Source organism: Tauraco erythrolophus, chromosome 6, assembly GCF_009769465.1.
Source record: "Tauraco erythrolophus isolate bTauEry1 chromosome 6, bTauEry1.pri, whole genome shotgun sequence".
NCBI classification, from domain to species: Eukaryota; Metazoa; Chordata; class Aves; order Musophagiformes; family Musophagidae; genus Tauraco; species Tauraco erythrolophus.
The window spans coordinates 69581766-69598361 of record NC_141470.1 but is presented as its reverse complement, the minus strand read 5'-3'; the positions used below and the strand labels follow the sequence as shown (position 1 = coordinate 69598361).

General features: G+C 51.8%; 1 protein-coding gene across 3 annotated transcripts in view; it reads left to right on the top strand.

The window, feature by feature from the left end:
• The window catches only part of SAMD4A (sterile alpha motif domain containing 4A), a 109091-nt gene that overhangs the window by 63484 nt on the left and 29011 nt on the right, over positions 1 to 16596 (top strand). For all 3 annotated transcript variants that reach the window (XM_086613405.1, XM_086613404.1, XM_086613403.1), the window contains exon 2: positions 2377 to 2895. In XM_086613405.1, coding sequence (XP_086469531.1) covers positions 2377 to 2895 — 519 coding nt within the window. The remainder of the gene's footprint in view (positions 1 to 2376; positions 2896 to 16596) is intronic.

The window sequence follows — 16596 nt, the reverse complement described above, 5'->3', positions numbered from 1 at the left end:
GACCCGGCCAAGGAATTTGTCCACAGTAGATGCTGAACGGCATCGTGCTGTGTCCATGTCTGGCATCCTGGTGCTGGTGGTCCTGGCGTCAGGGCTTGGAGGTGGTTGCAGGAGAGATGGTCAACAGTGACTTGTGTTGAGCCTCAGCCAGTGCCGTTCACTGTCGTCCTTGCAGCACAAATCTGCCTCCATCAGCTTTAGAAACTAATGACCCAGAGTCGTGTTGACTTGTGGACTCTCTAGACTTATAGAAAAAATAGTGATAGCAATGAGAAATAGTCATGAGATGGTCTGTGGCCAAGACCAAGTGTTTCAGGGGAAAAAGCCCTACGGGCTGTTCTCGCAGCGAAAGCCTTATCCCTCATTCCCACCGGAACGAGAGGATGGGGAAAGCAGGGATGGGAACCTACCCACTGCAAAGGAAAATGAAGGGTTTGGGTCATATTTCTCCCTGCCTGCAGCTTTGCCTCTGTGCCAGGTGTCCCCCCGCACCCGATGGGGTACGTAGTGAAAGGCAGGTGCTGTATGGACATGCTTCTGGTGGTTGCATCCACAGAAGGATTTAGATGCAATGTCCCATCTAAGAGCTTCCAAAAGCAAAAAGTCTTTAACTCTAAGACTTTCCTCTTGCTTTCTTAGTCAGTACCTGTGTTTAATTGTTCTGTGCAAAGCAGCAGAGCTGCTCCGAAGTGTTTTGAGGGTGATACTGTCCAGAATACTCTACTCTGGGGGGGTGGAGCCCAGCTTGGGATGCAGGGGTTGTGTTTGGATCCCCCAAGGGGTGGCTTCAGTCCTGGTGAGCTGGAAGGGCTCAAAGCATTGAATTATGACCAAGGATAGAAGTTGCTTTGCATTGCATCAAAAGGTGTATGTCACGTATCTGCTGTGGAGTGGACCTTGAGTCCTGCTACACTCGTGTTTATTTGCTTAGGTTGAGCATTCATAGAATCATAGAATCCTAGAACGGTTTGGGTTGGAAGGGACCTTCAGCATCACCTAGTTCCAACCCCTCTGCCATGAGCAGGGACACCTTCCACTACACCAGGTTGCTCAAAGCCTCATCCAACCTGGCCTTGAACACTTCCAGGCATGGGACAGCCTCGGCTTCTCTGGGCAACCTGTTCCAGTGCCTCACCACCCTCACAGTGAAGGAGTTCTTCCTTCAATCTAGTCTAAATCTCCCCTCTTTCAGTTTAAAGCCGTCACCCCTTGTCCTGTCACTATACGCCCTTGTCCAAAGCCCCTCTCCAACTTTCTTGTAGCCCCTTTAGGTACTGGAAGGCTGCTGGAAGGTCTCCCTGGAGCCTTCTCTTCTCCGGGCTGAACAGCCTCAACTCTCAGCCTGTCTTCATAGCAGAGGTGCTCCAGCCCTCAGATCATCTTTGTGGCCTCCTCTGGACCCGCTCCAGCAGCTCCATGTCCTTCTGGTGTTGGGGGCTCCCCCACACCTACTTAATGCAGCTGTTTTTTTTCTGACTTTTCTCCAGATCTCAGCATTGTTTGACTTCTAATCCACTTTTCTGGAGTGTTTTCCTTTCTCCTAGCGTCATACCCGCACGTCGAATACGTTTATCACATCACCTGTATCACCGATGACATAGTGGGTAGTGTCACGGCCAGGTCAGGTCTCCTTGCTCGGCACATCCTCCCAGTCTGACGGTGAATCACCAGTAACGACTCTCTCCATATGGTTTTCTGATGAGTTGTGTGCCCACATGAGAGTAGTTTCGCCGGAGCGTGTTTCTCTGGTGTGCTGCTGAGGAAGCCATGTGCGGCAGTGCCTAATGAATATCAAGATATACGGCGCTGGCTGCTTCTCCAGCTATTCACAGGCCAGTTACTCTGTCGCAGAAGGGAATTAAATTGTTCTTGACAAATCGGTGTCGGCAGTCACTTATCATCTTGTTATCTTCTAAGTGCTTACAAATAGGTTGTTTCGTTATTTGCTCCATCAGTTTTCCAGGAGTTCGAGTGAAGTGACCGCTTTGTAATTCCCTGACTTTTCCTTTTGCATGTTTTGAAAGCTAAACCCCATGTTTGCTTTTTTTTCCCTTGCTCTTCTAAAACCTCACCTACATGCCGTGAGCTAACAGAGGAACCAGAGCTCTGTGGCTGCTTCAGCTGAGCCCTTCCCTTAATACCTTTGGGGCAGCTTCTCGCCCCGGGCTGGTGGATGGACCAACACCCTGGTGGGGTTGTTGCTGTCCTGCTGGGATGCTTCTTCCCTTCACCCTCTGTAGCTCCTGCTCGTGTCAGCTCATTTGATTCTTGACCTTCGCCGTGTCATGTCTACCCTGTTTATTTCTTTATTAGCTCTGTTTGCTGGTTTCTCAGTTCTCTTCTATTTATTTTTCTTTTTCTCTATTCCTTCAACAGGAATCATTAACCAATGGCAACAGGAGTCCAAGGATAAAGTGATTTCCCTATTGTTAACCCACCTGCCTTTACTGAAGCCCGGAAACATCGAGGCAAAAGTCGAATACATGAAACTCTTGCCTAAAATCCTGGCCCACTCGATCGAACACAACCAACACATCGAGGAGAGCAGGCAGCTGCTGTCCTACGCCTTGATACACCCTGCCACCTCCTTGGAGGACAGGAGTGCCCTGGCCATGTGGCTCAACCACCTGGAGGACCGCACGTCGGGTGGCTTTGGCAGCCAGAGCAGATGTCGGTCGGATTCGGTGGACTACGGGCAGACGCACTACTATCACCAAAGACAAAACTCCGACGACAAACTCAACGGATGGCAAAACTCTCGAGACTCGGGCATAAGCGTCAGCGCTTCCAGCTGGCAGGACAAAAACCTGGCGTGCGAGAACGGCCATCTGCCCCTCTACTCCTCCTCCTCCGTCCCCACAACCATCAACACCATCGGCACTAGCACAAGCACCAGTAAGTACCCACGGGAAGCACTGGGGACGGCCACCCACGGCCACTCTTCACAGCACGGTCCCCCCCATCCCTCTATAAAATACTGCTTTGCCGTGGTTAGCCGAGGGGCTTGGTTCATCTGGGCCATAGAAAACTTTTTTTTTTGGTTTTCTTTCCCCCACCTGCTTTTTTATTTCCTGCCTGCCTTTTTTTTTTTTTTTTTTCCCCTAGCCCTGTAGCATTTTAAAGACGTGGCATCTGGAGAGGAGGGAAAACCAGCCAAACTGTAAGAGCAAAAAATGTTCAAAAAAGAGCAAAAAAAACGGAACCCCTTTTGTTTCACGTAGCTCCATGTAGATTCACAGTTGACGTTGCAAGAGTTCCTAAAGCAAGGGTGGAAGCTGATGCTTCATATCCAAAAGCAAGCTGGTGGACTTGAGACGAGTCCAAAAGTGACCTGGGGACCTACTGGGAGGAAATGGGATTGGGGCCCTGAAGCACAGGCATCGTTTTGGGAAGCAGGGCTGGGATCCGTCATCTTCATGGCGTATCTGAAAACGTTGCCTTGTATCTGCTGCGCATGAAGATGTGAAGCTGGTGGTCATCAGGGGGTTTAGATGCACAGTCCTCAGTGTTTTCCAGGAGATTTGGGTAGCTCTTCCCCTATGGAGGCCCTGCCAGGCTTTGATGGGAGCAGTGGACGGTGCAGAGCCCAGCCCAAGGCTTGGATACTTGGAGACGCTGCAGAGCACCTTGGCTGGAGATTCATGACTGGTTTTGCGTGAAGATGTAGTGCAGCTATAACTGGTTTCTAAAGCAGCTGTTGATGCCCGCTAGCCATCCTTGGCAGAGGAGGACCAAAGAATCTTCTCAGAGGGGTTCAGGAGCTCCTCTGCCCACCCGCTCCCTCTGGGGAGGGCTGTCATGCCTGCCTTGCTGCCGCCTTGGGTGACTGCCACCATCTCACCTGCAAGGCTGGACATCCTCCTCCGCTTCGGGGTGCCTGGGAGGTCTCTCTCCGAGATGTTTGGCATCTCCCTAGATATAAGGGCTGCAGAGAGCGCCTCGGGGAGGAGAGGCTTCTTGTGGCGAGGGCGTGCTCTATCAGCGTGCGGAAAGCCACAATTAAATAGCTGAAAGCTTTGAAATGGTCATTTAAGGCTTCTGGGTTTTTCCCTCTCCTGTAATAAGTGCTTTTTTTAGGTGGTGTTTCAAATCGACAACGATAGGAGACGCGGCTCTGGGTTTATTGCTGTAGCACCCCGGTCCTGCCTCTGCAGAGTCCGCCCTTGTAGGCAGCGCTGCCTGCTCTGCCACGTGGCCGTTTAGCAGGAGGGTCTCGGCTTCTCCACCGATTCTGAACATCGTGCCCATCCCGCTCCCCGTCTTGGAAGCTCTGGCTCCTACTGCCCAGGGATTGTGTGAGGTTCAGCTTCTCCGAGAGCTGGGTCTCTGTGCTGCGGAGGAGAGCTGTTGAGGGTGACCAAGCTGCATGGGAAAGGCTTTGCGAGGAGGCAGGGTGAGAAGAAACATGAAGGTATGAGGAAAGGCTGAGGGAGCTGGGTCTCTTTAGCTTGGAGAAGAGGAGACTGAGGGGGGGACCTCATTAATGTTTATAAATATGGAAAGGGTGACTGTCATGAGGATGGAGCCAGGCTCTTCTCACTGGCATCCAATGATAGGACAAGGGGAAATGGGTATAAGCTGGAACACAGGAGGTTCCACTTAAACATGGGAAGAACTTCTTCCCAGTAAGGGTAACAGAACACCGGAACGGGCTGCCCAGAGAAGTTGTGGAGTCTCCTTCTCTGGAGATGTTCCAAACCTGCCTGGACGCGTTCTTGTGTGATCTGATCTAGGTGGTCCTGCTCCGACAGGGGGATTGGACTAGATGATCCTTTGAGGTCCCTTCCAATCCCTGACATTCTGTGATTCTGTGAATGTAGTTGCAGTCGGTCTGTTAAAAAGCTCCAGGGATTATTTTTTGGAGGGTTCTTCCTTGTGGTTTTGTCACGCTTGGAGGTTTGGAGACTTCACATGCCGGGGAGGCAGTGGGAAGAGGTAGCTTTGGAAGGGATCTGGTTCCTGGAGAGCTGGAATCAGGGAGGTCTGATGGGTGCAGCAGGTTAATCATTGACAGTAGCTGGAGCTCCACAAGGTGGATTAGGTCTTGAAGGACGCTTTTCAAAATGCTTTTGTGTTTCTTCGAGCCTTTTTGCACACAGACGTATCTCCTAGCAGAAGTAGTGACCCACCTTTTGCCCAATGGGGTCCCCAAATATTAACAGAAGGTGCCAAACCCCAGGCGGCAGCGAAATTACTCAGCAGCACCTGGGCTGCCTCACTGCTGAGTTTTTCCTAAATTCTCCAGAATTAGGTGTGCCTGGCACTGGAACGGGAGCATTTGTGAGTGTGTCAGCAGGGGCCATACAGCCCTTCACTTTACCTTGGTCTTTCACTGCAAGGCTGCGTCCCTCCCCCATCTCTGTGCTGACTTTCATAGAATCATAGAATCACAGAACGGTTTGGGTTGGAAGGGACCTTTAAGATCATCTAATTCCAACCCCTCTGCCATGGGCAGGGACACCTTCCACTACACCAAGTTGCTCAAAGCCTCATCCAACCTGGCCTTGAACACCTTGAGGGATGGGGCAGCCACAACTTCTCTGGGCAACCTGTTCCAGTGCCTCACCACCCTCATTGTAAAAAATTTCTTCCTTTTATCTAATCTAAGTCTCCCCTCTTTCAGTTTAAAGCCATCACCCCTTGTCTTGTCACTACACGCCCTTGTCCAAAGTCCCTCTCCAGCTTTCTTGTAGCCCCTTTAAGTACTGGAAGGCTGCTGGAAGGTCTCCTTGGAGCCTTCTCTTCTCCGGGCTGAACAGCCCCAACTCTCTCAGCCTGCCTCCATAGCAGAGGTGTTCCAGCCCTCGGATCATCTTTGTGGCCTCCTCTGGACTCGCTCCAACAGCTCCATGTCCTTCTTGTGTTTGAGACCCCAGAGTTGAACACAGCACTGCAGGGGGGGGTCTCATGAGAGCAGAGGGGCAGAATCCCCTCCCTCGACCTGCTGCCCACGCTGCTTTGCCACAGCGTCCCCTGCCACAAGTCTCGGGCACGACAGCCCTTGCCCAATCCCATCCTTCCCACATCCCGTAGTAGCTGCTTTTTGTGGTATGGGGCAGCTCACTCGCTCCGTCTTGCTCGGAGCTGCGAGATTTATAGAGTCCTTATTCAGGGAACCTTCTCCCCAAGCGTCACACCGGGGTCAGCACGTTATTTCTAAGGCTGAGTAGCTTTGTAGAGGCATCTGAACACACCTTCATCCCAGTCTACTCCTAAACGTTATGCTGTTGTAACTCCTGCTAACGTATTTTGGTGGCAGCACATTCAGACAACGTGTGGGCTGAGCTGGAGACAACCCGACCACGCTTCATGTGTTAGTTCCTAAGCTTCCTTAACGCAATATTTGCTCGGACACAAACACAGTAAGTCCACGGACAGATGCTAAAAAATAAACACGGCTGTCAGCCTTTGTCCCAGCCCCTTGAGTCAATCAATACGTCCATTAATCTTTTATTCCAAAGCAAAGCCTTCAAGCCATTCCTGTTTGTTTAGGTTTTAGTGTTATTATTTTTAAATTCTCCCTCTTCCTTGGAGGTGTTTATCGGGGCAGGGGTTTAATCCAGCGACACCCTGCGGGGCACAGCCTTCCCCGACCCATCCCCACAAGGGTTCTGCCTCTTCCTGACACTGAAACGGGGCGAAGTCTTTCCCAGAGGAGTAACGTGGTGATCTTGCCCGAGGTACTTTCGTCTGGTTTTGTGGCATAATTAGGTGTAACGCTATTACGGTGTTGGGTTTAAATACACGTAGGTGAAGCTCACGTGACAGTTTCCTTTGCCCTTTCCTTGTCTTTGAGTCCACCTAGACTCAGGCTTTGAGTGTTGGTTCAGGCTTGGTTCACCTCCAACTCAACGGTGCTGTCTGATGGTAGACAAGGTTTGATGAGATGTTGCTGGAGTCCTCCAGCCTTCGCAGGGCAATTCCGGAGCACTTTGAAGGCGTCACTCTGGATTTATACCAGCGATGGTGATCCAGGAGCAGGACCAACATTGTAAGTGATGGATCTGGAGCGATCTGAGGATATGGACTTGCCCGAAGCGACAGAAGTTCATGCCCATTCACTCTGTCACTGTAACGCCCTCTCTCTGCTACTTCAGCCTGTCCCACAGAGCTTGACCTTCAACTTTAAGCCCAACTTTAGCGTGCCAGGAGTAAAGGCAGCCTCGGCGTGGGTTTGGGAGCGCCAGTGGGCAGGAGGCCAGAGCTGCTCCAGGCACAGAGGGACAGGGTGAAGCCCAGAGCCCCAGCTCTGCGTCCACGTCAGGCGGTGGTTGCAAAACGCCCGGGTTGCACAACGCCTTTGGGTGGAGACTCTGGAAACTCTGAAAGGACAGCAAAAAGCAGCTGGATTTCAATGCTGCAGACCAAGAGCTTCTTGGATGGGGGCTCCAGCTCCTTTCCCCTGTGTAGTTGGTTCCACCTGAGCGTGATCTGATGGCATACGGGTTTCCCGTGTCAAACAAGTACAGCGTAGCTTAACCCTGTGTTTTCTGCCTGCTCAGAAGGGAATATGGGTGGAGGAGAAGGAGATTCTGCTGTTAAATACACTTATCCAGCACTGAGAAGGTGGGCTGCAAGGTACACGGGTCTGAATTGGCCCATAAGGTCTGTGAACAAAAAAAAAAATGAAAAGCAGAAGGTTTGGAGGGTGACAATAGTGACTCTGTTGAATCACAGCTACAGAGGTAAGGGTTCGGTTCCTGGGTCTGACATGCATCTGCTGGACCAGTGTCTTGGTCCTCTGCTCCCAGTATATAACCTGGGGATAAGAGTTACTCCTCTGAATGTATGGTGAGATTTTCTTATGCTCTCATCCCTGGTGTAGACTTCTCATGGAAAGCAGGTTCCTGGGGATGAGTCTCTGCGCAGAGGCAGAAGGTCTTGGTTTTACTGCAAGCGCAGCAGTAATTTGCCAAAAAATATTTGAATTAAGAGCCAGGTGTTGCAGGCTCCTTCTAGCAGATGAGCGAGGACATCCTTATGCCATTGCCTGGCCAGGAGAAGAGGCAGCTCAGTGCCAAGCACAGGCAGCACTTCAGCCAAAGTGAGTGTCTCCAGTTGTCACCCTGCCTTGGAGACACGGGAGCTCTGCCCAGCCTCTGTATGGGCTGTAGTGCTGACGCAAAGCTGTGGCACGTGGGGTTCCCTGGTGGGGGATGGCCCTGGAGAAGGTAGGCAGCGCTTGGTCTCACTGGAGCCTTGTATGTCTAGGAATCCATCTCCTATCTGTCCTTCCAAAGAGAGGAGGAGGTCCCTGAACTGGTAATGGTGGTATCTGAGTGTGTGACTGGTGGTGCCCCATGGTCTTGCCCTTGGGTGGGCACCCTATGTGTCCCTGCTGCATGTGCCCTGGGTCCCTTGGAGTGGCACCAAGAGACATAGTGTGGGTGGCACCAGGGATTGAGGTGATGGTGTGCATCACAAAGAGACATAGTGTGGGTGGCACCAGGGATTGAGGTGATGGTGTGCATCACAGATCAGTGATGGACAGATATGGTGGGAGACCTCACAGAGCAGGAGTCCCAGGCACTGGGGCTGTGATCATACAGGAGAGGAGTTGCAAACTGTTTGGTATTTCAGTGTCACTGTGCTGCCTGGATTCCCCTGGGAGCAAACAGAGAGGTCCTTGGACCAGCAAAGCTGTTTGCCACTCTGTGGCCACCCTTCTGCTTGTGAAGAAAGGAGAACGACGTTGGGTGTTCCGAGCTTCTACACCCTTCCCATGAGATTCTCTGCCAGAAAACTGATGTGGTTTGTCTACAAGGAGAGAGAGAAGGTGAGCGAGCAGTGCGATGGATGAGAAATCCTTGTCCTGGAAAAGAAAAATCTCTTACCTTGTTCTAGAGCTGAAGAGAAGGAATAATCCAGCGCGCTTCCTTCCATGCACACCAGTCCAGATCCATGGCTCTCCTTCTGCGCCTGCCAGCTCTGGAGAAACACATACATGCTCAGGTGGCACTAGCAAGATGTACTGGTGATCAAACCGCCCGTATGGCAAGAAGTGTAGAGATACTGGTGGCAGCAGGGCACCCTGCAGAAGGAAGGACCATCCCATGGACTCCTACGTGAAGATCCCACTGGGGCTGCTGGCTCTGGGGCAAGCCTAGTGCTGGCTTGTGGAGACTCTGCTGTCCTGGGAAGGGCTTTCTGTTGTGTTGCTCTTTCTCAGAAGAGGCTCAGTCCTGACTACTACCCTATAGACAGATCTGCAGCCACTAAACTGTATGTCGGCATGTGTGTCAGACATGACAGAGCTTGCTGGATTTTGCCTGTGTTTGCCCCAGTTCTGAATTGTCTAGCCAGAGAGAGATGAACAAGGTGGTGGAGCTCCTCTACAGGTCATCAGGGAATTGAGGTGGAAGAAAAGACACCAAGAAAGCACTTGTCATGGACAGAGCATGAGTTTCCTGACTCTTCCTCCATTCCACCGTTGTGCAGCAGCTCACTGCCTACCACTGGAAACGACCCCATCATCGTACCCAGTATACAAACCAAGTTTGCTAATGGAACAAGATCTGCATGTGTTAAACCGCAGGACCACTCTGATTTGTGCCTAGTCAATGGGCAGCTTGCAGGTACAGCGCTCTCCTCTGGGTAGGTTTGCTCCAACACTTGAAGAGAATTGTGTGTCCTCAGTGTGTGTTGGACTTAACGTGGGGCAAGATGTTTCCTGCCGTGCAAAGTCAGCGAAACACACCGTCTCGCCGGCTCGACAGCAGAGTGCAACCGTCTTAGTAAGGTTACAACAGCGAAGTGAACACGTGTGTCATTCTTGCTGGTGGTGGGGAGATTAGCTTTGTACTCGGGAATTGCCTTCAGAAACTTGTTCCTCAGTTGGCCGTGCTGTGTACTGAGACTTGGCACCCTGGCACTCATCCTGCTGGGTGGGGACACCGCTAATGTTTGCTTTTTTTCTCTTTTGCTGATGGACTGAGAAAAGCTCATTGACCTTTATTACATTTGAGCTTTTCAGCAGTGGTAGACGGGGGCATCTCTCGTCTTGCTTATGCCCTCTAGTGTTGCACGTAACCATCGGAGAACACTTCTAGGAGTCACTCGCTTTGCCAGGGTCCCATCACTACAAGAGCTTGCTAGTTCTGTAGCTTAAAAACTGAGTTGTCATACAAAAATATAACGTGTGAGCAGAGCTGTTTTCTCCAATCTGTGCAGAATATCATAGAATTATAGAATGGTTTGAGTTGGAAGGGACCTTCAAAATCATCTAGTTCCAACCCCCCTGCCATGGGCAAGGACACCTTCCACTACACCAGGTTGCTCAAAGCCTCATCCAACTTGGCCTTGAACACTTCCAGGGATAGGACATCCACAATTTCTCTGGGCCACCTGTTCCAGTGCCTCACCAGCCTCAACAACAAACAGGACTGAGAGCAAGGACAACATAGAATCATAGAATCATTTAGGTTGGAAAATGGTTCCGCCATGGTTTAGTGGTGGACTTGGCAGTGCTAGGTTTGTGGTTGAACTCGATAATCTTAAAGGTCTTTTCCAACCTAAGTGATTCTGTGGTTCTGTGATCTCTGCTGTGCACTTGCTCACAAGGGCTCAAGGTGCAGATGCTTGAAGACGTTTTGGGCAGGAAATTGATCTGGCCAAAGGTCTGTCACCTTTCAGCGTCTGTGTTGCTGTGTTCAGTGTTTCCTAACCCAGTGTATCAAAGTGTCCTGATGGACTCTTGTACTTGAGGAATGGTCAGAACCTGTTCTGTCCTTGAGACTTCAGTTTAGCTGCCCCAGTGCTTTCTGTTAGAGTCATAGAATCATAGAATGGTTTAGGTTGGAAAAGACCTTCGAGATCATCTAGTTCCAACCCTCCCGCCGTGGGCAGGGACACCTTCCACTAGACCAGGTTGCTCAAAGCTTCATCCAGCCTGGCCTTGATCCTCCTAACCTGTTCCTCCTTTGAGCCTGTTTTGGTACATTCCCTTCACGTCTTTGCTCCCGGAGGTCTCTCTTCTCTCTGTCTCCTTGGCCAAAAAGGCAAGTGGCCAAAAAGGGCAACATGGTGCTGAGGTCCCACCTGCAATACATCTCCATGGGGTCCTAAACTAAGATCGAAGCTAATCAGCTTGTCTGTCATCTTCTCTAATATTACTGGAAGGGAAAAAAAGAGGAGACTCACACGATGACACAAAGTAACCTAACCCATCGACATTTGCTGTGCACTTGGCTTTGGACATTGTCCCCAGGCCAGCATCTGGGAGGATGGCTTTCCTGTTCCCGTTCAGCTGGGACTTGCTGTTCACAGGTAGCCTCGCTCGCAGGGGACGCACAGCCACATGGCCTTTGGGTCAGGAGAATAAGGTTCTTGGTGGCAGTGGATGGCTTTGAGGGATGCAGTTGGCTTTGAGGGGATGCAGTTGGCTTCAGGGGGATGTAGTTGACTTTAGGGGAATATGGTTGGCTTTGGGGGTATGCAGTTAGCTTTCAGGGAATGCGGTTGGCTTTGCAGGGATGCAGTTGGCTTTGTGGGCATGCAGTTGGCAAAGCAGAGCTGATGATAGATACTTTGGGCATCAGAGAGCACGTAGACAGGGATGAGGTCCTCTGCGCCGTGCCTTCTGCGCTTGTGCGGAAGCAAGTGACGAGGCGGGGGGCATATGTGCAGCCTACAGCAGGCAGTGCTTTGGGACTGTGCACCAATCCTGCTGAACACGGGATGTCGAGGAGTTTTGGATACGTGGCTGCCGAGCAGAGGGGTAGGCAGAGAAGCCCCTTGTCAGCCACGGTGTTCGGAGGCAGAGATGTCCAGCTGAGGTCCCAAAGTGAAAGGAAGAAGGGGACATTGAGGCTGGGCTCCGCGGCAACTTGCACCCAGTGATGCCGTGGGTGACACATAAGCATACGTGGATGTCACCAGTTGCTTTTGGCTGCTGGTAGGTCCAAACCTGTGCAGATGCTTCTAAACCAGCCCTCGACACCAAACGGTGCTTCTAGGCACTGAAATAATGCGCATAACCTGGCCGCCATAGCCCTGCCCCACAGCCCTGGTGTTAGGGAAGCCGTGAAGGGGGTGGTGGTTGGTCTTCGTGGTCGGTGAAGAAGAGGAGGAGCACTGGGTGCCAGCGGGAGACATGTAGCTGTCCCCAAATAGGGCATGTCACACATGCATGCATCCTCTGGGATCACACCGGTGCGTCCTCCAAATCTGGTATACGCAAGGTTTAATCCTAGCATGTACCCGCACATCTCCTTTACAGAGCACCGCTCCCAAATTCACGCACCCTACACCCAGAGCGATGGCTCTGCAGCTTCCTGGCTGGAATGAGACCACCTAATTTGGGAACCTCTATTCCAGTCACACCCAAGGATGCTCCTACTCTCTCAGCTTGTGAAATCCCGGTGCTGTCACCGACCGTAAGCGCTCAGGGCAGGGACTGGTGCCCTGGTTCTGCACAGCCATTAGCATGTTGGTTGTCCATTGATGGTGGGAGGTAGGACACCATCCTTGACCTCCAAGTCGGAGTCGGGGGAGCTTGAAGGTTGCAGCTCCGTCGCCGCCGCTGCTTTCCTTACAGCAGCCTGGGGGGCTCAAGAGGGGCATTAAGAAGCAGCAGTGATGGTTTTGTGCTTTATCCTACGGTCCTTGGGATTCCTGTCGCAAATTAATCATTTTTCTGACCTGGAAGCGAGGCAGAAGCCACCAGTGCAGCTGATTAATGCTCTCCAGACTGTGGAGCAAAGCCAGACATCCCCAGGAATTCTCCCAGACTCCTCGGCTGTCTCCCATATGGGTTGACCGGGAGGTTTCATTGATGGATGAACCCTCCTAGACCCAGCTGTGTTTTACCAGCTGCCCTGGTGCCTGTTGGATCCTGGCACAGATGACAGTAAGATCTGGTTACCCATTGCATGGGAGCTCGTTGCTCTCCCGAGGGAAGCTTTGCTTTTCCCATTGCCCCGTGAGTATCCGTGGGTCCCCATCTGCAGTTTGCATCACCATCAGAGCCACCATAGGTGTAGTGCCAGGGACTCTAGCTGGAGCCAGGAACCCAGGGATGCTCCGCAGTGCCTCTGCTATTAACTTACGTCTGTAAAATCATAGAATCCTAGAGTGGTTTGGGTTGGAAGGGACCTTCAATATCATCTAGTTCCAACGCCCCTGCCATGGGCAGGGACACCTTCCACTGCACCAGGTTGCCCAAAGCCTCATCCAACCTGGCCTTGAACACTGCCAGGGATGGGGCATCCACAACTTCTCTGGGCAACCTGTTCCAGTACCTCACCACCCTCAGAGTGAAGGATTTCTTCATTATATCTAATTGAAATCCACTCTTTTTCGGGTTAAAACTATCACCCCTTGTCCTATCACTACACGCTCTTGTAAAAAGTCCATCTCCAGCTTTCTTGTAACCCCTTCAGGTACTGGAAGGCTGGTGGAAGGTCTCCTCAGAGCCTTCTCTTCTCCAGGCTGAACAGCCCCAACTCTCTCAGCCTGTCTCCATAGCAGAGGTGCTCCAGCCCTCGGATCATCTTTGTGGCCTCCTCTGGACCCGCTCCAACAGTTCCGTGTCCTTCTAATGTTGGGGACCCCAGAGCTGAAAGCAGTACTGCAGGGGGGGTGGGGGGACGGGTCTCATGAGAGCAGAGCAGAGGGACAGAATCCCCTCCCTCGACCTGCTGCCCACGCTGCTTTGGATGCAGCCCAGGACACGGTTGGCTTTCTGGGCTGCCAGCGCACATTGCTGGCTCATGTTGAGCTTCTCATCAACCAGCACCTCCAAGTCCTCCTTCTTGGGACTGCTCTCAATCCATTCTCCACCCAGCCTGTACTTGGGCTTGGGATTGCCCTGACCCACATTGAGGACCTTGCATTTGGCCTTACTGAACTCTATGAGATTCTCACAGGCCCACCTCTCCAGCCTGTCCAGGTGCCTCTGGATGGCATCCCTTCCCTCCAGCATGTTCACCACACCACACAGCTTGGTGTCATCAGCAAACTTGCTGAGGGTGAAAATCCCTGATGAGTGATGCCTCCAGCCACCTCCGGCCAGGAATTGCTCCCACCAACTCACCCCTGGGCTCCTAGTTGCCAGGAGGCACTTCTGGGGTGCCCAGCAGGCAGCTGCAGAAGGGGAGGAAAGTCCATGCTGGCAGAGGCATGTAACCCCCTCCCTAAAGCCCTTTTTGCTTCTCCACAGCAGCCTCCCGGCACCGCCTTTCCCCAACATCACACAAATCAGTTTTGAGATGTTTTCCTGAGCATCTTCACAGGGTGAGAGACTCCTGGAGAGAATCACCTCTCCATCACTCGTCCTTTGACACCGGTCAACTCAATACTCTGGCAAGTAGAGAAGTGGAGATGGGTGAGTTCTCCTTCCCCATCAGCCCCAGCAATAAAAAAGCAGCTGCAGAGAAATGGCAGGAGAGCAGTGGGGAGGGAGGGGAGCAGTGGCATTTGGATTCATCTGGAGCGACTCCGGTCTCCGTCCCAGCTGCGCCGTTGCACGGGGACTCACCGTGTTCTCCCAGCTCAGTAACGTGCTGCCGTTTAATTAACTTTTGACTTCTGGTTTAACGGAGCAGTGTGCAAAATAGTTATTTACTTCATTGGGAAATTCTTCTAATCGTTACTATAATTATAGCTTCTTCCTCTTTTTTTTTTTTTTTTTTTTTGAGGGGGGATATTTTTCTTGGCAGGGGGAAGGGAGGGAGGGAAGGGGAATATTTGCCGCTCTCCTTGTGGTTATCACATCCTTCAAATGACTAAAAGAGGCTGGGATAATAGGTCTGGTGATTATATATAGGCACCATCTGCTCTGTGGCTGCTTCCTATCAAAGTGCAGTCAGGAGAGCGCAAGAAGGATATTTTCTCTCCAGCTATATTAAGACTCTTGTTTCCATCTCGGCTCCAAAGCAAAGCTCTCTGCATGCAGATGGATCGAGCGCGCTGTAATCAATGGCTCAGCTTTGGCAGCCCTGAAGGTGAATTTTTTGATTGGATTCGATTTTCCCCTCAAGTTTGCTGTTCCCCTTCGTTGCGTGATTTTATTCGAGGGTGGTCGCTCTGCACTCCCGTGTTTTCTTGTAACCGCCCCGACCCGCCGCTTGCTGGACAATATCATCTCGTGTCAGCCGGCACAGGGCTCTGCATCGGAGCCGGAATGCGAGGCAATATCTGAGCAATCAGGAATGTTTCGGAGGATGCTGAGGGCAGATTTTTGGGATGCGTCCGCCGTCGGTATGTAGAGGAGGTGGAAAGCTGAGCTGAGTTCGTTTGAAGCGATAATGGGGAAGAATGAATGCGTGGTTTATGGCAGCAGCCGTGGCCGTCCCGTTGCTGCTGGGGACCGTTGGGGAGCATTGCAGAGCTCGGTGTTTGGGGCAAGACGGGGGGACACAAGGTGTCCCTGCTGGGCTCTACCCTTTACATCTTCTCCTGTGGGGAACTGGATGCTGCTTTTGCTCCTCAGTGGCTTCGGGGACTGAACAGGTTCTTCTTCTCTCCTGGAGCTGGTAAGATTTTATGTTCTTGGAAGAAGAAGATAGAGGAGGAGGACTGAGACATGGCCAGCCCAGATGGAGGGTGCTCGGGACGGGGTGTGCAAGTTCCTGAGAGCTGGAGGCCAGAGGAAGCTGATAAGGCTGAAATACAGAGGAATTTGTCTTGGGAAGTCCAGGCCATGGTGCCTACAAGAGAGGAGGGCTAAAGGGATTTTTTGAATGAGTGAAAGTGGGTAAAAAAGTGACAAGGGAGGAGAAAATCCCAAATAAGTGGCTGAGGATGGAACAGGCTACAGTGCTGTGGCCAAGTCCTGTTGCAGGGTGAAGTTTCCCCGATGACGACGTTGCAGGACGCACATCACGTAAGACACACGTTGTCCTCCTGTATCTTTTCACTCCCCAAGGCATGCCGTCTCCATGCACTCGCTCCACTTTTGAATGACTCCCTTGGATTATTGGATCGTAATTCCTTGGGGCAATTCTAGAGGTTTCACCCTCAGCCCTTCCACTTGACTGGTTTGAGACCCTTCTTTTCTTACTCCCCCTTACCCACAGGTCGCATATTGCTACATCAAGGAAGTACATCTTCCAGCTTGGTCTCCAGAAATAATTGTAACTGATGGAGAGATGTCTCCATCTGAAGTGTAACGTGTGGTAGAAGCTGATGCCATCAGTGGTCTCGGCAGGTAGATGCTCCTCAGACCAGGGATCTTCTTAGCGGCTGGTGGAGGCAGAGGGGAGAGCTGGCTGCTGCCTGAGCAGAGACGATGCTCTTGGACATCTCTTCTGGGTGGAAAAGGACCGTAGGAAGGAGAGTTTCTGCATCCCGGTGTGGTTTATCTGGCTTGATCTGTGAGCAGAGAAGGAATTTCCTCTCTGGGAGCCTGTAGCAAAAAATCAGGGAATGTGGGGCTAATTACGGAGGCTTGGTTCAGCACAGCAGCGTCGTTATTAACGGACTGGGACTCCCCAGGGGTGAACACTGGTTTTTCTGTGGTTTGGGTATGAATGTGTAAGAGAAACGGTATTTATTGGCCTGGAGATCAGGGTGTTGCATTTACCCGGAGAGTGCCGTGGTTTAGGGCAGCACCTTCTTGCAACATCCCTCTAATCCTTGAATTCCCCCCTCCCACTG